Below are 21,365 nucleotides of genomic sequence, written 5' to 3' on the forward strand. Positions count from 1 at the left end.
GAGTCGGAAGCAGACATTAACTTTGCATTTGCTTTCTTCATTGTGATAAAAAATGTCTTCTCTGCCCCGAACCAGAAATTCAATAAACATTTTACTTTAAGGAAGTACCTGGGGACAAAAATACACAGGTTCTGCATGAATTCATGTGAACTGTCAAAAGCAACTCAAAATTTGACTCTTAATTCAAGGAAATAATTTAAAAACAAGCCGGTTAACCTAGGTTTGCTGCCTTCCTGTACAATGACAGACTTAAGTATATGGTGAGGAACTTGACATTTTTACCGGACAACCTCTAATTTAATTTCCATGAAGACAGTTTCAAGTGGGTAGCCATGTTGGTCTGTGGTAGATGAACAAGGTGTGAGTCCAGTAGCATCTTAAAGGCCAACAAGGTTGACTCTTGAAGATCTTTAAGCTGCTACTGGACTCAAACCTTGCTCATTTCATTTCCAGCATACCCCTACATAAACTAATTCTTGTTAACATAAGTGCAACACTGGCATCTTATTAAAACAATCATCAAGCACATAAACAAAGTATCTGAAGGTCTGGCATTACATTCTATTCACAATTTTGATTAAAAAATAATATGCATTGCAGAATGCCGTCAAGGTTGGACCACTCCAGAACCTTCTGCCTGATGAATCACTAATGTCGCTCTGAAAAGTTCTGTACCTGCCAGGACTTGCAGGGAGCATCTCATTTTCCCCTCCCTACCATATCTTCTTTCCCTTCCCTGACCCCTATAGCTTCTCCCCCTTTTCCTGCTTCCTTCTCTTCTTCCTGCCAACCTGCCAAGCCAGTTTGGGGTAATGGTTAAAAGCACGGGACTCTAATCTGGAGAGCTGGGTTTGATTCCCCACTCCACCACATGAAGCCAGCTGGGTGACCTTGGGCTAGTCACAGCTCTCTGGAGCTCTCTCAGCCCCACCCACCTCACAGGGTGTTTGTTGTTGTGGGGATAATAATAGTATACTTTGTAAACTTCTCTGAGTGGGTGTTAAGTCGTCCTGAAGGGCGGTATATAAATTGAATGCTGTTGTTCTGCCCCTGTCTTCACCTTTCCCCCTTCCTTCTCAGGCAGCCTCTCTGCTATGGCCCAGTTACATGCTGGGGAACCTGCAAGGACTTGCAGAGGGTATTTCATTTTCCCCTCTATCTCTTTTCCCACTCTGTTTCCTCTTTCCCTTCTCCTGGGAACCTCCATATGCTGACCTACTTCCTTCTCTCCTTCAAACCCACTAAACACCTTTTATTTGTCCCACATCTTCATATATATTTCTTCATTTATTTCATTTATATATTGCCTTTCTCCACAATGGAGATCCAAAGCAGCTTACATCATTCCCTTTGCCTCTATATTATCCTCACAACAACCCTGAGAGGAAGGTTAAGCTGAGAGAGTGTGGACTGAATCAAAGTCACTCAGTGAGCTTCCACAGCAGAGTGGCAATTCAAACCTGGGTCTCCCACATCCTACTCTGAAACTTTAACCAGTATACTGCACTGGCTTATGTTATGAGGGGAGAGATGCTAACAGTGGCAAGTAGCCCGGCCTTGGTGAGTCATGCAAGTCATGTAGTATCAAGTTGCCCAGTGGTTGCTATTGGGCGTGACCCCAATGTGTCCTCCCTCAAAGGACAAAACAGCACTGGATAGGGTCCTGCCCCCTCCCTCTGTCTTTTACAGAAAGAAAGCAAGACTGGAATATGGCTGAACTGTTATAGTTGCCTAGCAACAGCATCTAATTAAAGCTACATGTGCTCCTTTTATCATTTTGGGCTTTTTAACCACGTTTTGTTTTTTTTTAGATTTCACATTTTTCTGCAAACCTGGGGCATTTTTCTGTCTTTTCCGTTCATGGCTCCAATCTCTGGATTTAAGTATCCACAGATCAGAGCCATTAGGGAGAATTCCAAACATGTATATACTCCAATCTTGTCACAAACATACTGACTTAGTCATAAAGTTCCTGAACATACAAAACACTCTGAGCGCTGATCTTCTAAAAATTTACAAAACACTGCATTAAAGCCAGCCATATCTCTGCCTTCAAAAAACAAAAAGAAAGCTAGTACTTTTTTTCATACTTTCTTAACTCTTTGGTACTCTGAGCTTGCTCCTTTTATTTGTTACTTGGCAAAGAAAACGACCTAAGGAGAAATTACCAAGCTTTTCAGCTCTGTGCAAGGACTCTTAAGGCAGAAATGATGCCTGCTGGGAAAAGGCTGATGTCAGCTCTTAAGAGCTCCCTGCAAGGATAAGGAGGCCTTTGTTTTCAGCTGAACTGTGAAAATGAGAAAATACCTCCAGCCTGACAAACAAGAAGCCCATACAACATAGGTCAGGCCTGAGACCTCTGTTTAAAGGGACAACTCTTCATTAGCGTTACATTTGCACTGTAACATCCAGACATTTTCAACCTTAAAAAGAAGCTACTCCACTGTAACTTTTAAAGTGTACAAAACCATCCCCACAATTAAGATAACAGTGGCTGTACAGGTCCTCCGCAATGCTCAACAAACTATCTTCATCTTCATATGATACTGAAACCAAATTCCATAAACAATGACACAAACGGATAATGGAATGGTATTACCAGAGTCTCATACTGATTAATGAACATGTCCCATATTGGAAGAAACTGTGTTTGGGACATTTGTTTTCTCACCACCTCAAGCAAGAATTATGGAATCCCAATACACTTTTATCCAACTCATCTTGTTCATGAATTCAGGTTATTCAACAATGTTTATATGCGTAAGAGAGGGTTAACACAATACCACTCTGTCTGCAATGCACCCCTGAACTCGGAATTAAACACAGAGGTACACAGGAGCAAGGAGTTCTAATAATAATGAGTCTTCAAAAGTTCTGTATTGTTTGAAATATTAACGTAAGTGAAAAGGGTGGTAGCTTCAACTGAACAAGTATTTCACCTGAAGTGGAAAAATTACCACAAAACGCAAATTTCAAATACACTAACAAAACTTATGTATGCAGACTCAAAAAGCTGATTTATGTTTTAGATAGCTAATCAACAAATTATCTTAAAGACTAACAAATATATCATTGATTTTGCAAGCCAGAGTCCACTTCATCAGGAATGTGAATGTTACGCTTAATTAGCAAAATTCCTATAAACAAAAGAACGGTGATCAGATGATAATACAAAATGAAGCCAAAACTCCCAGCAAACCAATAGATAGATGTGCTATACTACTACATGCAGCGAACCAGTAGACACAATATCCAGTTTTAAAAGGAAAAAATAAAAAGCAAACCTTTCCCAACTGTGATGGAAATAGCACAGCAAAGAGAATAGTTAAAATAAACCATTAAAAAAGAACAGTTACCTTATATAGTGAGTTAGCCACTAATATTCCACAGACCCTGCAAGGACTGTACTAAATTGCTTAGTGGGAAATCTCTGATAATGGACTGTCCCTATGCTAAGTACTATAATTTAAAAACACACGAATTACTATTTTTATCCTTTAAAATCATCCACTTTATCAGCAATGTCATTAAAGCCTACAACTTTTCTACATCACCCAAGAAACATAAAAATAAATATTACATACAGCCAGGGCTTTTTTTCAGCCGGAACGCAGTGGAACGGAGTTCTGGCACCTCTTGAAAATGATCGCATGGCCGGTGGCCCCACCCCCTAATCTCCTGACAGAGGGGAATTTAGATTGCGCCTGGCGCGGAGGGCAATCTAAATTCCCCTCTGTCTGGAGATCAGGAGGCAGGGCCACCGGCCATGTGACCATTTCCACCAAGGGCAATTTAAACTTTTAAAAAACTCCTCCCTTTTTCCAGCTGACCCAAAGTGACATCATTGTGTGGTTCTGAGTTCCACCACCTTTTTCCAGAAAAAAGCCCTGCATACAGCTAAACTGCATCCAAACATGACACTGCCCAAACAATTCTATGCACAATACTTTATTTCTCACATTTACTGTGCTTTTACATTTTTGTTAACTAACAGAAACTTGCTTTTACCAATGGTCTGCCAGAGCTCTACATTACTTGGAAAGAGAACAGTACAAAACATCCCAGAAAAACCAAAAAACCAAGCCTTTGCCTCCATTTGGATCTTTCCATATTCCATTCATGATAAAATACGTATCACTGTCTTTGTACATATTTTTCTACTTCACGTATCTGTTTAAACTTCTACAACTCAAAGCTGAAATATCATTTTTGAGAATCATCATGGAAACTATTATGGTTTCCAGAAAAGGGAATTTAAACTTTCATCCTACTCTGACAATTTAAACTTCAAAAGTTTTAGAGCCTATGTTGCATAAAATTGAATTTTAGCTAAAAATTCATTATATTTGCATTATTTCTGTGGATTGTGAAGTAATGATTTTTCTTTGCTCCCCAAAATAATTCATACTTGTCCTATGACAGCTTGTCCTGTAGCTGCTTGGTACTTTGTCTTTTTCCTCACGAGTATCACAATTATCAGTATATGGAGCGATTAGAAATGGTTAACTCAATGTAAACACTGTACGTAAAACTAAACAACCACATGCACAATTCAACCTTTCCCTGTTTTGAGAGAGTTTACTGCTTTGGTATTAGGACCCCCAGGACCAGCCCTAATTGACCAGACTAGCCTGATCTCATCAGAGCCTGGAAGCTCAGCAAGGTTGACCATGGTCAGTATTCAGATGGGAGACCACCAAGGAAGACTGGGGATGCTATGCAGGAGAAGGCAATGGTAAGCCACCTCTGCTCATCCTTTGCCTTGAAAAGCTCATAAGCCTTCATGGGGTTGCTCATTAGTGGCTTGCAACTTCAAGGCACGTTTTGCTTTTACTAGAACCCTTATTTGTAATCAATTCCAGAACTGCAGCCTGCAAGCTTCTGACTAACACTGCTGAGATTTTAGGGTAAAATGCCTCAGTCCATGTCTTATGACTGAACAGAACAATCCAAAGCTGAGTGGAATGTGTGGAATGTGGAGTGCTTCTTGAGCTGAGGCAGCAAGGAACAGCACAGAGTTATCAAGCTGGCTCTGACTGAAACACTGCAATCACTTCCTCTAGTAAGGAATGAAAGGAATTCTCTCTGTTCATGCCAACCAAAGCAGCATTCCTAAGAATGATAACACAAAATGGATGGAAACCATTTTCCTCCTTTCCAGCAACCCATATTTTACCTGAAGAGCAAAAATATTCTGTTGGCAAGTGAAAATGAAAGCACATAACTAGTGTTTAGAGTCTGTAGCCTGACCAGCTGCCAGTATATAGTTTGCTAAGCAGCTGTTTCTAAATTTCCTGGCCTCAAAAAAAATGTGAGGCACTTTTTCCTCCCAGGGCAGAGAGACTTAAAGCATAGGATATTACTGTGGGGGAAAAGTTAAAGGGAACAGGAATGATATTTTTAAATATACCTAAGTATTTCCTGTCAACAGAAGCCCGGCTGCAGAGGAAAACATGAGTATCATGTTCTTTTTTGGTACACAGCTTTCCTTTGTGAAGAATGGAAGAAGCAGAGGCTATCCCAAGTAGAACGATTTAAGAATGCGTATTTTCAACTCAGCATATAAAAATGTGAACTAAAAGTGGTTGTAACACAACCACTTTCATATGTTTCACTTTCATGGGAAACATATCCTGATATGTCACATGATGCAACCAGACATTACAGAAGTCACAGGGCTGCCACTCAAAATAGAATCCATGTGTCGAGTTACCCTCCTCCCAACTAATCTGGGGTAGCATTCAAGTGTAATGCACCATTATGTCACTGAACATTTTATTCTTGCCATGTCACTGAAAGTTAAGGCAAGAGAAGGACACAGAGAATGCATAAGCATAACTACATATTAAAGCGGGAGAATTCAACAAGGTAGGTTTTTGGTAGGTTTTCTCAGGTCTTCTATAATGTGCAGAGTACCCTGTAGTACATGACAAATCTGCAACACATGGTGAATGATTATTTATTTAAAATCTCAATAAAACTTTAAGAATAAAATTAAATATATTAAACACTGTTAAAATACAAACAATTAGCTGACACAAAAGTCAAAAACATTGAAAGGAACACAAATGACTTACAGATGGGGACTGAACATTCGACTCATTTTTGAGACATGTTCATTTTCACAGTCTAGGTCATCATCTCCTTGATCCATGCTGAACTTCCTTTTGCAGGGACTGATAGGGGGTGGCCCTGTCCTATGGTTGGTTACAGCACTGGATACTGGAAGCGATTGCATCCTGGGTTCCCCTCTTAGAGCAGCTTCACCTAAAGGGTGTAGGAGAGGTAAAATGCATTTTAAATTGGGATAGAAACAAAAATATATAAATATATCCTTTGAAGTATATATCCTTAAAACAATGGTCCAAAATAGCAACAGGATGTCTTGTTGTGCCTACCTGAGTCATTTCAAGATATGGTTAGAAGTAGAACATTCATTTTCTTAAAATAAGAACTCCAAATGCTTGTTAAAATACAAATGTTGGAATACAACAGCAGTCTAGTGAAAGGGATGGGGAAGAACAGTTGACTCACCTCAGGTGCCCTTAAGGACTAAACTAACATATAATCTTAAAAGCATTTTTATTCGCAACGTTCCATTTTTCATCAGCTTCAAACTGTAACTTAGTGATCAAATTAATGTGTTCTGGTTTCTAACTGCTTTTGTTCATTTTCTCTCAACTCAAGCAAATAATGCATGTGAAAGAAAACATTAAAAAAAAGTTTAAAAAATGCAATTCTCATTTTTCGCCCTCTACGTTAAAACAATCTTGGTCATTCCGCATTTACTTCCAGAAACTTAACAGTATAAGCACAATCTGTGGTGGTATTCCATGTGTTCCATACAAAGAAAGATTCTGACAAATCATCCCCTCTATGCATTGTGATACAAGACAGTTATATAAGAGGTGTCTGCCAATAATGTGAACTGGTCCTAGTGGACATTTTATTGACAGATCAGTTTTTGACACGGAATGTAAATTCTGAAAAAAAGTAATCAAAACTGCAAGAGGTGGCAAATGAACACCTTCACAATATAAGAAAAAATCTGCATTATCAGACAAAAGCCTTTTCCATGCCAGGTTATATACCCATGGTTCAAATGCTGTTGGGAAGCACGGTTTTCCCTGCTTCCCCATAGCATTTTGGAGCAGTTGGGCACCTGCTGGGTTTTCCACGGCCTTTCCTAAACTTGCTGTTCTGCAAAGTTTTGGAAATGACTACAGCAAACCCTGAATAGCTGCTATGTGGATGAGAAAATTTGGATTTTCTCAATTTTGCCCAGATGGCAGCCACTTTCTTGCTTTTTAAACTGGCAACAGAATATTATTATAATACTTCAAAAATTGAGTGGGATGGAGAGCCAATAGGAGGATCAGAGATGTCTAAGAGACTTGGGGGGGGGGGGTCATGACCCTATTCCTAAAAGGAGAAGACCTACTGTGGGTTTTTATAGTAAAAAACTTTCCCATCTTGTTCTGCTTAGAAGGGGGTAAGCTTTCATCAGGGGCACAGACCCTTTTCCTTCCCATTCTTGTATATAGCACAATCTATTACAGCTTGATTAATTTTACTAGATAGCTGAAATCAATTAAAAATCAGCACGAACTATTTAATTCCCAATACGTAAAATAATTGCTAGTAGGGTAATAGTCTTAAAATTTATAAAACTTATAAAATATAGAGCACTCACTAAATTAATTCAGGAATAGCTCTGAGAGCTGAATTGGGCAAAATATCGATGGAAGCTAAAGCATGGATAAAAGCATTTATTTTTAAGGTAAAGATTTTAAAATCTGAGGGAGGGCCCACTCTACTCAGACTCATCCAGGCAGATAAATATAATAGTCAATGGGATCAACTATTGGGGAAAAAAATGAAATGCCTAGGAATAACCAACAATTATGGTCAAGACTAGAGAGACCAAAGATATAATTAGGCAAATAAAAATGTGTGTCAGGAAGTTGGACATTACTAGTATGTCTGTTTGGGCACCGAGGGTATGTTCGACTCTTTACTTAGGTATTGCCTTCCCGATGCAACTGCTGAAGTATTTTTATCATCTGAGAGTAGCAAAGCTCAAAAGAGCTTTTACACTGACAAGATTGAATGCCCTTCCCTCAGCAGTTTTGGAGGGTAGATATAAGAAAGTACCATGTGCTAATAGAATATACAGATGTCCATATGATAACATTGAAACCACTGAACATATGATTACAGTGTCCCATATTTAGGCCCTGTCTGCCAGCCAGCTGCACCGGCTGTGGCGGCAGCAGGGAAGGCCTCTGCTGGCCAGCGCGGCATTTGTGGCTCGAGCCTGACCAGGTAAGTGGGGTGGGGGGATGGGATTAAAGGGTGGGGATGGCCTTCCCCCTCCCCCGTCACTTCACTATGCTCCAAATCTTTACGGAGCATACTGAAGCAACTTAGAAACCCGAATCTGAAGCGGCATGCTGCTTCGGATTTCAGGGGGTTTTCCGAAGCTTTTTCCCACTTCGGGTAAACCTGAAGCAGGAAATCCGAATATTTTTCGGGTACACACCCCTAGTTGCTACTATTGGATACAAATGATTCCATTACTCTTTCTGTGGCAAAATATATAGGAGCAATATTTAAACATACCAAGTAAGATTCTTCCCATTTTAATTTCTGCTCAAAGCAATAGCCATATGAGCAGTACTAGACAGAGAGAGCAATCTGACTGTCTGGTTCTCTGAATTTTCAGTTTTGATTTTTAAAAAAATAAGTATTCCATTTTGTTGACAAGCTATAAGGGGAAAGGGTGTATCTCTTCAATAAAAGGGCCTAGAAATTTACTTTTAAAAATAAGCTGGAAATTCAGAACCGTATGCACAAATTGTTATCATGATAGTCAAAGGACAAAGTAAAAAAAAACTAAAAAATGTCCCATGGGTGGGCTCAACATTGCCAAGCCTGAGGGCAAAGAAACTCTAGCAGGGGCACTGCCTTGTGGAAGCCCTGCTGCCACTGTTGTATCTACAGCTGCAGCAGCAATGGTCAACTACAGAAGCATGTCCCCATGTGAAAAATGTAAAATATTTATGTAGTCCAGGCTGACTACTGCTGGAGATGATGCCAAAGTCATCTGCACAGCCTTGTCAGGGCCAGGCAAGGATTACACGTGGGTGGGTATATTTGTATCCAGAGCTGGAAAAGCGTATCCTCTACCTCAGAGTCCCTACAGACAGTGGCTTGAGCTGCAAGCAAGCCATGCTCTGCAAATTTGTACCAGTTCTGGGATCCAAAGGTTCCATATCACTAGGAAGTTATAACAGCTGTTGTTTACATCCCTATTTCCATCTCAACAAAGAGGCCGCTGAGACCTATATATTCATATTCATACACAGAGTCCACAATAGTTTATTAAGCTAGGTCCCAGACTCAAATTCTACGTTTTCCAGTTCAAGCTCCAAGCATCAGCTATCAAGAAGCACTGTGCTCTGAACATGGACATTCTATTTAGCAACATGTCTAAAAGTTCTTACAGAATTATCTTCCATAAAATGAGTCATTTAAAGCTATCACCATTTCCCAATTATGCAGTGAATATGAAAAAATACATTCTCCCATCTCACTGGACATACTGTCTACCAATTTTATCATCATGTGAACATTTTCTCTGTACTTCTAATTTTACAGACCCCTATCTAAGACAAGTCCCAAAACTATCCTTTGCCCAACTGGAAAAGTTGATAATTCCTTTGATAGTCTTAAATTTTAATGTGTGCCTGATGCAATATGTTACTATCCAGCTAGGATCTAGGAGACCTACGTTTGAATACCCACTCTGCCATGGAAGCTTGCTGGGTAACTTTGGGCCAGACACAGTCTAACCTACCTCACAAGATTGTTGTGAAAATAACATGGGAGAGAGAAGCAGGATGTAGGCTAAATTTTATCTCCAAAAGGGAGAAAGCACGGTATAAATGAAGCAAATAAAATTTTCTGTATCTTTGCTAATTCTGTTTTATCTTTTCAAATATGGGCCCAACCAGAACTTACATAATATACTGCATGCAGACAGACCACAAATGTACTTGTGTTACTAACTTCACTTTTAGCTTATATGACCAAAAAATAAAACACAAGAATGATTAAACTACATTCTTGAGTTAACTTTAAATCAGTTAAAACAGTAATAGCCCTGCCCTGGATAGCCCAGGTAAATCCAATCTTATCAGATGTCAGAAGATAAGCAGGGACCTGCAACAAAGACCAGAGTTGCAGAGGCAGGCAATAGCAAACTACCTGTTAGTCTCTTGCCTTGAAAACCTCACCAGGGTCACCATAAGTTAACTATGACTTGATGGCACTCTCCACCACCACACAAACAGTAATCAGCTCATATTATAGCATTTACTCATAAATGACTATTTCCTGAAATTATTCCCAGTTTCTCAAGAACTTCAAAGCAATAGTTTAGCCTCTCCACAACCATCATGAGATAGGCTCTGGTGAGAGAGAATAGCCTGCTCCAGACCACTGTTTCCTTCAACTGTAAAATGCAATGCTGCTCAACAGAGCACATAAAATAGTATGTGGCAACAACACCAAGAATTTTAGACAGGCTTCGTAAAAATACTCTGACGTAAGGTAATAGGACACTTCAAGCCAGCACCAGTCCCTAAATTCCATTCTTAAGAACCAAACTGGATCACCTAATTAGCTTTTCCAAAACAATTACACCAGAGCAGGAGAAACTACTTTTGTCCAATCCAGTAAGCAAGAACTGCTCTTAACTCCTTTCAGATTTAGACATGTAGACCTGAAAGTCTCCAAAAACTCTCACAAACTAAATTCACAGGAAGAAGCTTTCCCTCTCCCAAAATGCTAGAACATAGGGACAGCCAATTAAGTTGATGGGCAACAGATTCAGGATGGATAAAAGAAAATACTTTATTGCTCAACAAACGATTAAACTGTGAAATTCCCTGCCAGTGGAAGTAGTAATGGCCACAAATGTAGATGGCTTTAGAATGGAGTTAAGACCATGCAGAATAGGTCCATCAATGGCTACTGGCCATGGTGAATAAAAGGAAACGTCATATACAAAGGCAGAAAACCTGTGAAACCCAGTGCTAGGAGTCAGCATCAGGGGAAGGCTTTGGTCTCTTTGCTGACCTTTCAGGTCAATTAGTTGGCCACTGTGTGAAAAGGATTCTGAACCAGACGGACTACTGGTCTGATCCAGCAGGGTTCTTCTTATGTAGTTAGGCTATAAAACTCGCAAGGGTACAAAGCTGCTTATGCAACTATGCTTTTTACCTAACTGTAATCAACCAGACCCTTCCTTACCCAAGCTTCATGAAGAACATACATCTTTCTTCAGAGGTTTAAATTTTGAGAGTTTCGTTTACCCCCTCCCCCCTTTAATTACTTGAAACTGAGAAAATGCACAAGAACAGTGTATCAGTAGCATATCACACCTAAGAAAGCAATCTACTGCTGTGAATTTTCATATGCTAGCTGACATATTACATAAAAAGTAGATCTGTTTACTATAAGCAATAAATGCTATTTTGTTGGGAAAGGAACCACCAGGGACTCATCACCACTATGTTTACAAGTAAAAAATAAACATTTGTTAATTTAGTAGGCAAGATATAAACTAGCAAACATACTGTGGCCTATAAACACACCACAAGCCATGACTTCTATTCAGGAGGACCCTGGCAGTAAAGCTAAACTGTAACTTTCCATCTGAACACTAAAAGCAAAAAGTGTATGCTCCAAAATCACCCAGGCACTCTGAAGACAAACATTCAGACATCCTGCTGTGTTAACCTACAAATTATGGTTAACTCAGATTATGTTCAACTACTTCTTCACCTTCCTCCCTTTCTTTAGGCGTAAAGAAAGGATATTTATAAAGCTTAAGTTTACAAATCTATAGAATTCACTGCTGTTTTTTCTTTTCTGACTTTAATGCTTTCCAGTTGAAGTTATTCCCTGAGATTAATACAGAAATATGAAAATCGAGTTGTACAGAAAATACAAATGTAAGAGTCACAAAACCATTCGTAAAGTTCTGAGAAATTCTCAGCAATTCAAAATCTCACATAACCCTACCCAAAACATTAAGAGGGCTTAATAAAGAGGGTTTTTAAATTATGTATGTCTCATCCTCCAAACATAATATAAAATTACAAGAACATTGCTTTTAGTTTGGTAGATATGACACAATCTGTTATTCCCAAACGGTAAGAGGTTGTTACCTCAATTTTATAATCTTTTTTATATACTTTGAGAGACAAACTGGCACCAACTTCAAAAGATGAAGTCTTGGTCACTTGAAGCCGTTTGATACTTCCTACATTACTTTCATCCTACTATGCTCAAGGTCACCTTTGAAGCCTTCTGATACTTAAATAAAAACAAAATCTAATAGGAATGCCTTTTATCCTACTTAGACCCCCCCCCCCCCGCTTCATTTTATTCAACAGGAATTAAATAGTGTCTAGTGCCATTGAACAGAACCTCTTGCCACACACTTTGACAGTCAAATATTATGCTGTGCTGAACTGTTATGCACACAGTATATCAATCCTATTAACATCTACTACATGTATCCCAAAAAATAATGTATGAATTTGTATTCAAAGAGCTAAACACTAAAAAGCTCAAAGCTGCTTTGGATTTTTCTACTAAACAACCGCTAGCTGAATATATGGCCACTTCTGCATTTGTCTAGCAGAATTTCTAAGTAACATTCAAAGGTAAGTTTGCACAGGTTGCAGATACAGATATAGTCTACTCAAATGCCCCCATAAACATTTCCAGCATTACTAGTTGAACATGGAAGTGACAGCACATTTGAATAGATATTTTGAGAAAATATCTGAAAACTCCTCCCAAGGCAAAGAGACTAAGGGTAACTTCACACGCATTACAAAAAAATGACACTAGACAGAATGACTTGAGTGTCCGTTCAGACTTCCTGTGCAATGTGTGAAGTGGGAACTTGCTAATCTTCCTGTGATGAGATGCCCAAGTTACAAAAGCACACAGACTTCAGGTATCTTTCTTTCTTCATTAATGCAGACTTTGAACGGCCAATACCCTTAAAAACCTGGAGAGAGAGAATGGAAGAACGGAAAGAATAGGCAGTGTCCAGAGGCAGAAAAGGGTGATTAATACCACCAGCAAATTCACAGAGCTGTTCTCTCACACACACAAATTTTCAAGTCTTTCACTCTTTGCTGTTGGTGAGTTTCATAAAGGGAAAGAAAAACCACAGCTCAGACTACCAAAACAAAATACTATTTCACACAGTGCATTTGTCTCTCTCTGTCTGACCACATTCTTTGGTAACCAGACTGACATCATCCCATTGGCAAGGTAACCCACAGATAAAACAAATGTACTTTAAAAAATCCCCAGGGCCATACCCCAGTCTTCCAAATTCATTACTGTACAGGCCTGTGTCTGGCCTACAACAGAATCACACACAGAGAATGCATATTCATTGTACCACTTAGAATGCTTCTCTTTGTTTCAGCAAGCAGCTGGGTCGGGGCACAGAATATCTGCATCTCTCAAATAGCTCCGTTTATAGCTCTATTCATCAACTTTTTTTTTCAAGATCTGGAATGTTAGGCAACATGATAAAGTATAAACATGATAACCAGAGATAACAATGTGACGTATTGTCTGAGTATAGTAACAGTACTTGATCAACACAGCAATACACTTCTAAGCTCACTGAGTAAAAGTCCATGTAGTCCAGATATAGCAAGTTTTAAACTAGCACACTTAAAACCCTGCATTTCTTCTCTTTGCCTGACATGAATGAACTACACATTTGAGATGAAATCACATTAATTCATTTATTTTGTCAGGAGTTACATACCTCAAGGGTTTCACCACCCGCCACAAACTAAATTTTTAATCTGTGGATAAAACAGTCTTTAATCCAGTCTCCACAACCTCCTCTCCTGCTTATGAATTCAAACATTTTCATAAGACTTTAAAAAGATGTCCTAATATATGTGCTGCATGGAATAATTTTTTTAAAGTTAATAGATGAAAACGGACCATTGGATACTCACTGTGAAGGGTCCTTCTCCTCTGAGGAACGGAGGACATCTTGATGGGTGATTCCCACCCTCTAGAATTGAATAACAAGGAGAAAGGTGAGAACAAACGTTAAGGGGAAACATCAGGATAGGAAGTAAATTTGTCAGGCAGAAGGGAGTGAAAAAGACAATGACTTCGGGAGGGGCAGGATGTCCTCCTTTCCTCAGAGGAGAAGGACCCTTCAAGGTGAGTATCCAATGGTCCATTCTCCCTCTGAGGCGGAGGACATCTTGATGGGACCTCCCAGAGCAGTGTCCCTATTTTCTGGGTGAGTCATTGTCATCTGGTCATAAAATATGTTGTAGTACTCTTCTGCCAAATGTTGCATTAGCTGAGTCGTAAGTGTTCAGCTTATAGTGTTTAATAAAGGTAGATACAGACGACCAAGTAGCTGCCTTGCAAATCTCTTAACTGTAGCATGTCTGGCAAATGCTGCGCTGGTGCAGCACTTCACATTGAGTGAGTAGTAATCCTAGCTGGTATGTCTAGTTTTTGAATCTTGTGTGCTTCGATAATGCATGCCTTGAAGTTACTGCTAATGGCAGATTTAGACATCCTCCTTTCTTTATTCGGTGAGGATATAGAGATAAATAAGGAAACTGTTTTCCAGATGTGCTCTGTTCTATAAAGAAATGCTTTTAAAATAAGTCTTTTCCAGAGTATGCCACATTTCTTCTTCGGGATGAAAAGTATTTTGTCAACTGATAGTAGACATAATTCCAGTGATCTGTGGGAGTGATCACTTTTGGTATGAAGGTAGGATCTGTTCTCAGGACCACTTTGTCCTTGTGTAAGATACGTAGCTCAAGCTAATTAACAGGGTACCCGATTCTGATTCTTGCAGATGTAATTGCGGAGAGGAACAAAGTCCTCAAGCACATAAGAGGAATTTCCTTGACAGGCTCTCGAAGGGGTGTCCAGTATCAGCATACAGAACTGTATGCATTTTCCAAGTCAGAAATAGGTGAACCTGTGGCAGATCCTTCAGAGTATCACACTAGAGGGAGCTACATATGTGAGGTGTCTGGATAGACTCAGACTCTAGTACTGTGGCAGTACTGTTGTTAGTGACTTAACATCTTAAGATTGAGACCGTTTGCAAGACCAACCTTTAGGAAGTATAGAATGGATCTGGTTTTGGGTTTCATGACATTAACCCCTTTTTCTTTTGCATCTACAGTGAAGGCTTTTTATGATGTTAGTGGACTGTCTCCTAGAGGCCAGTCGCATGTTGGTTACTTCTTGAGAATAACCTAGCCGAGAGAGTCTTGCTCACTCTCTATGCAGTTAAATGTAGCTATTGCAGGTGCGGATGTGGAACTTGGCATCGCTGGAGCATATCCAGAGATCAGGGGTCATTTCGTAGAAAAAGAGCTGCAGGAACTCATTAGCATAACTCATTAGCATATGCCAGGCCCCTTGCCATCCCGGAAGTGTCATTAGCATAACTGATTTGCATATGCCACACCCCCTGACATCACCTATCCTGGCTGTTTTGGACCCAATCCTGCCCATTCAGGGCTGAAATTGGGCCCAAAATGGCAAAAAGGGGCTGAAAATGGCCAAAAAGGGGCCCAAAATGGTCTGGATCAGGCCACTGCTGAGCGGGAGAGTGATCCACCACCCATCAGAGGCCCGATCTGGGCCATTTCGGCCCCAATCCAGACCGAAACAGGCCCAAAATGGCTGACAGATGGGCGGGGCCACCTGTCATGTGACCTCTTTGGGGAACTACCGGAACTCCGTTCCTGCATATTCCCCCTTGAAATGAGCCCTGCCAGATATTGGAAAAAGTCAGTGATGGAAGTGTTGACAGCTGTTGAAGAGCAGAGAGCTGTGGGAGCTGAAGGCACTAGGGTGCTACCAATATGATTTCTACTTTGTTTGTTTGTTTGTGTTTGCTCTCTTATCTTCCTGATTGGCTTCAGGAGAATTGGAGTGGTTGGAAGGCAAACAGCAGAATGCTTGGCCACTGATGTCAACGCATTGGTTACTTTGGCCTCGGGATGGAAGCACCTGGTGAAATTGGTCGACATGCTGTCTGTTCTGATTAGAACGTGTTCTTCTAGTATTTGTGGTCTGAAGTATAGTAGGGCTAGATAAATTGCCCAAAGCTCCAGTAAGTTGACAGAGGGTCTCATCTCACTGCTGGACTATCGACCTTGCACTGGTGGATCTTCTAGTGCAGCTCCCCATCCGGACAGGCTGGTGTCTGTGGAACCTGTTCCATTACTGGAATGCAGTGTTGCTTTCCTTGCAGAAGGCTGGTCATAGTTGTCCACCATATGAGGCTTTTTAAAAAAATATTATTATTTTATTTTTACTGTGAGGGGGAAGAGAATGGAAAGACTTTTCTTGTTCATAATTTGTAGTTGGAAGGGTCTCAGAAGTCTGTAAGGGTCTTGTATGTAGTTGACCTCACTGGATGGCAGCGATACTCGGAATCAGTAGACCCATCAGTTTTGCAAATGTCACTGTTTGGATTATAAAGAACTGCTCTGTAAGTTGTTCATGAACTGTAAGCTTGTAGGCACACAGAGCTTAACCTGATCAGCAAGTCATCCAGGTAAGTGTGTAGATTAATGATTTTCCTCCTTTAGCTTTACATTGGGTTGATCAAATTCTTTGTGAAGGCCCTCGGTGCCCTAGAGAGGCCAAATGGAAGTACTCTGAACTATAGATGGAGCCCTGTCACACAGAAATGGAGGAATCTTCGGTGCCTGGACAAGATCAGAATGTGGAGATATGCTTCCATTAGATCTAGTACAGTAAGGTACTCCTTTGGTGTAGGTCGGCCCTGAGATCCATGACACCAGGGTCAGAACCTAGGTCCTTCTGTATGCAAGGCAGGTGATCTGCCACTGTGCTATGGGCCCTCCATTAGTAGGGATTCTGTGATGGATTTCACTGTCTCCAAACTGAGATGCTTAAGTTTTATGAACTTGCTGAATATTTTAAGTCTAGTATCACCCTCCAAACTCCATTCTTTTTGGCACTGTGAAGAATATGGTGTACACTCCTTTTCCTCTTGTCCTGGGGGAGTGGAGGTATGAGAAAGGAGGGATGCACTTACCTGTAACAAGAGTGCTGTCTATTTGGACCGAAGAATTCAGAGTCTCTGTAAAGTCACAGCAACAGTCACTATGAAACACAGATATCTGAAAAGGTAAACTGAACTCACAAAAATACATAGCAAATAAATGTTAGTTCTTAGGGAGCCACCGGGCTTTTATCTTTTCCTACAAGGATACAATCTGCTATTAGAAATTATCAATGGCCCCAATTCAAAGCATTTTGGCCCATACCCTTTATGCCCTAGGATAGGGTTAAACACGTTTCATACTTCCTTCAAGGGGATGGCAGAGAGATCATAATGACCAGTTCATCAGTAGCTTAAAGGAAAAATTGCAACAGAGAATTCTTGTTCTCACACAGACTAATCATTTATAGCATTTGCTCTCTACAGAGAGTGAAATAGAGATGAGGTGCGATTTAATCTGTAGATTCTCAACAACAACAATAATGACCACTGGAACTAAGAATATATTTTGCAAGGGTAATAGCAGAGGCTAGGGTTGCCAGCTCCATGTTGGGAAATTCCTGGAGATCTTGAGGGTGAAACCTGGAGAAAGTGGGGTTTGGGGAGGGAAAGGACCTTGGCATGGCATAATTCCACAGAGTCTACCCCCCAAAGTAGCCATTTTATCCTGGTGAACTGATCTCTGTGGCCTGGAGACCATTTGTAATTCCGGGAGATCTCCAGCCACTAGCTGGAGGCTGGCAACCCTAGCAGAGGCCCTGCCAGTAGCCAATTCAATGAAAGTTTGCTCATCAAGGACTTCTTACCTTGGGGCACCTTTCTGAGTATAAAGATGGTTGTGTTTATCTAAACCCCTGCTTTCAGCCCCAGTGGGGGCTCCAAGGGGCATACAACATTTCATATCTTTCCATTCTAGCCACACAACAAACCCAAAGGTAAGCCAGGCCTAGAGAATGCAACAGGCCCAAGGCCACAGGCAGATCTCCCAAGGAGAATGGCATGAGAATCTGGATCTCCTAGATCCCAGCCCAACACTCCAGCCATAACACCAAACTGTCTCTTGTTAAAAATGGTGTCATACAGGAAAGATTCCAGAGATAGGATGAACACAATTGCAGCAAGAACTCTCTCAGCACAGGCAATTGCAATGCTGTGGAGTCTGTTTCATGTTGGTCCCAGGATACTAAAAACTGGAGCAGTTCCACTCCAGTCCAGGGTTTACTCATGTCTACATGTGCTGGCTGCAGGCCTGCTAGGCCTCTGAAGGCCTGTTAGGCCTTGTGCTCTTTTCTTTGTTTCTCCAGAATAAAGTTACTCTGTGCTGATTAAAAGAGATTGAGAACCCTGGGAGAGCAGGCCCCATTCCCAGGAGGAAAAAAGGGTATGTAGGCATATATGGAAACAACAGGGAGAAAAAACTTCACTATCTTTTTAAGTTTCAGTTTCCCTTTCTTTTTCTGGTATAGGTTTCCTTTCTAGCTGCCTTAGAGAGCCTGCTAGGATTCCCTTTGTAAGAAATGGTCTCTTCCACAGTTCCCTGTTTGGGGAGTGGAAGGCCTAGAGGAAGGACCAGAGGGAGGCCTGTCTCTTCCCTCATCACTCTGACAAAAATTGGCAGTCTCCATTTATGTAATCAGGTTTAGGAAATCTGGGAATAGCATTGCAGTGCCTGACCCAATTGCTTTACTCACAAGTCATCAGCAGCACTGGACCCTGGGGCCATTGCTATTCGGTGCTCTCGCTGGGTCCTGCGCCTATTGATTGCTTTGGATGTGGGAAACCACTCCACAGCCACCTCCTGGTCTGTTGGCAAGGTTGCCAGCACTGGCAAGGCCAGAAATGTCTGCCATGGCTTTCTGAGGTAAGATAAGCTAGCTTTTTTTAAAAAAAAATCTGTCTAATGACATTTAGGAATTCCTGAGGTACTACAATGGGTCCCAAGACTCCCGATCCCATCACATTACTCATGAGTAGCCCTCCTTCGTTCACCATGGGCTCTGGAGGCACAAATGATTGTTGAATCTCAGACCGGCTTGGCTGCGTTGCACTGGGTCTTACGCCATTAGACTGGCTTAAGGATGTGGAGAAATCCACTCCATAGCCACCTCCCAGCTGGTTGGCAATGTTGTGCTCATTTGCAAAGCCAGAAATGGCTGCCATGTTTCCTTTGCCCAGGGAGGAATAGCGCCTTTTGTGCTTCCGGTCTCTTCACGATATGAGTGGCCGCAGCTGCGGCTTCCTCGCAGTTTGCCCCACTGTCTCTGGGGTTGTTGCCAGGAAGCAGCGGTGAGGGGGGCTTCCAACACTCCTTCAGACAGGAATCCTATTGTGATGGAAGAGCATGTTCTGCTGGTCCATGACTCTGTCTTGCCATGAAACGGCCCCTTGGATACTCACCGAGAAGGGTCCTTCTCCTCTGAGGACAGGAGGACATCTTGGGTGTTTCCCACCATCCAATCGGGGAGGCAGGAAGTAGAATCTTTCTTCCTCTTCCTTTGGTGTGTGGGACCACCCTCTCTCTCCTCAGTTCGGGTGACTCCCCTCAGCAGTATCTTGTACTCTCTATTTTTTTATAGAACTATCTTAAACTGTAATCTATAGAAAGAACACATGAACACAGAACAAAGTGCAACACTGTTCAACACATGCACGTAACAAAGTCCGGCAGTAAAGGCTATCGCATAGCCGGAACATATAAAGAACAATCCAGGACTCAGACAAAAGGAAAAAACACAGACGAAGCTCACGGGAGGGCAAGATGTCCTCCTGTCCTCAGAGGAGAAGGACCCTTCTCGGTGAGTATCCAAGGGGCCGTTCTCCCTCTGAGGCGGAGGACATCTTGGGTGCTCCCAAAGCAGTGTACTAAGCCCTGGGTGGGATGGAGCCTTCGTCCTCAACCACGTGTTGAAGAACTCTGCGTCCGAAGGCAGCGTCTGCAGAAGCATAAGTGTGCATATGATAGTGTCTAATAAATGTAGATGATGAAGACCAGGTAGCCGCTTTACAAATGTCTTCTATGGAGGCATTCCTTCTGAGAGCAGCGTTTGTAGCTGCGCTCCTTGCCGAATGTGCTGTGATTCCTGATGGAACCTCCATCTTCATCGTTTTATAAGCTTCTTGTATACACGACTTGATGCTGTAAGCTATGGCGGTGGATGACATTCGCTGTCCCAGTTTTGGACGAGAAACATTGACAAAAAGTGAATCCGAAAGGCATATCGATTCAGTTCTTATCAAGTACGCCCTAAGAGCTCTCCTCACGTCGAGGTTATGCCATTCCCGTTCCTTCGGGTGGCTCAGCCTTGGACAGAACGAAGGAAGACATATTTCCTGTGATCTATGAAACACGGAACATGCCTTAGGCATGAAGGACGGATCAGTCCGAAGGACAACCTTGTCTCTATGAAATATACATAGGTCTGGCCGAACGGACAAGGCACTCAACTCTGAAATACGACGAGCCGAAGTAATAGCCACGAGGAATATGGTTTTTAGCTTCAGCCATTTCAGTTGTATCTCCTTGATTGGTTCAAACGGAGGTCGTGTGAGTGCCGAGAGAACCACGCTTAAGCGCCAAGTTGGAAACCTATGCACCGTCGGAGGTTTTAGTAGGGTAGCCCCCCTCAGGAACCTTTTTACGTGGTAATGGGAAGCTAGAGGAACTCCCTCTATCGTTGGTAGTACTGTGCCAATAGCAGCTACCTGTTTTCTCAACGTAGCTGGACGTAAACCTCTATCCAATCCCTCTTGTAGGAATGACAGTATAGAAGACTTAGTGGGCTTTGTAGGATCAATTTGTTTTCGTCTACACCAGCGGTGGAATGCCTTCCAGGCTGCGTTGTAGATCCTGACTGTGGACTCCTTTCTTGACGCTAGAAGAGTAGCTATAATATTTGGAGGGAAACCCTCTAATCGGAGATGGTCCCGCTCAATTTCCAGCCGGTCAGAGCCCACCACTCTGGACGGGGGTGCCATATTGGACCCTGCTGCAGTAGGTCCGGTTGGTTCGGGAGCCTGAGAGGTGGAGCTACCGACATCCGATGCAGTGTAGCAAACCATGGTCTTCTTGGCCACCAAGGTGCAACCAGGATCACTGTCGCATGTTGCTCCTGTATTTTTCTCAGGAGTCTGGGAATAGTCGGCAGAGGAGGGAATGCGTACAGAAGGCCCCGAGGCCACTGTGCATGAAGTGCGTCTGTCCCCTCTGCTTGTGGATGGAAATACCGCG

General features: G+C 41.7%; 1 protein-coding gene across 2 annotated transcripts in view; it reads right to left on the minus strand.

The window, feature by feature from the left end:
• Nucleotides 1–21,365, minus strand: part of VGLL4 (vestigial like family member 4) — a 161,933-nt gene that overhangs the window by 60,600 nt on the left and 79,968 nt on the right. For both annotated transcript variants that reach the window (XM_054976996.1, XM_054976995.1), the window contains one exon: nucleotides 6,078–6,267. In XM_054976996.1, the coding sequence (XP_054832971.1) occupies nucleotides 6,078–6,267 (190 nt within the window). The remainder of the gene's footprint in view (nucleotides 1–6,077; nucleotides 6,268–21,365) is intronic.

Source organism: Eublepharis macularius, chromosome 4, assembly GCF_028583425.1.
Source record: "Eublepharis macularius isolate TG4126 chromosome 4, MPM_Emac_v1.0, whole genome shotgun sequence".
Taxonomy (NCBI): domain Eukaryota; kingdom Metazoa; phylum Chordata; class Lepidosauria; order Squamata; family Eublepharidae; genus Eublepharis; species Eublepharis macularius.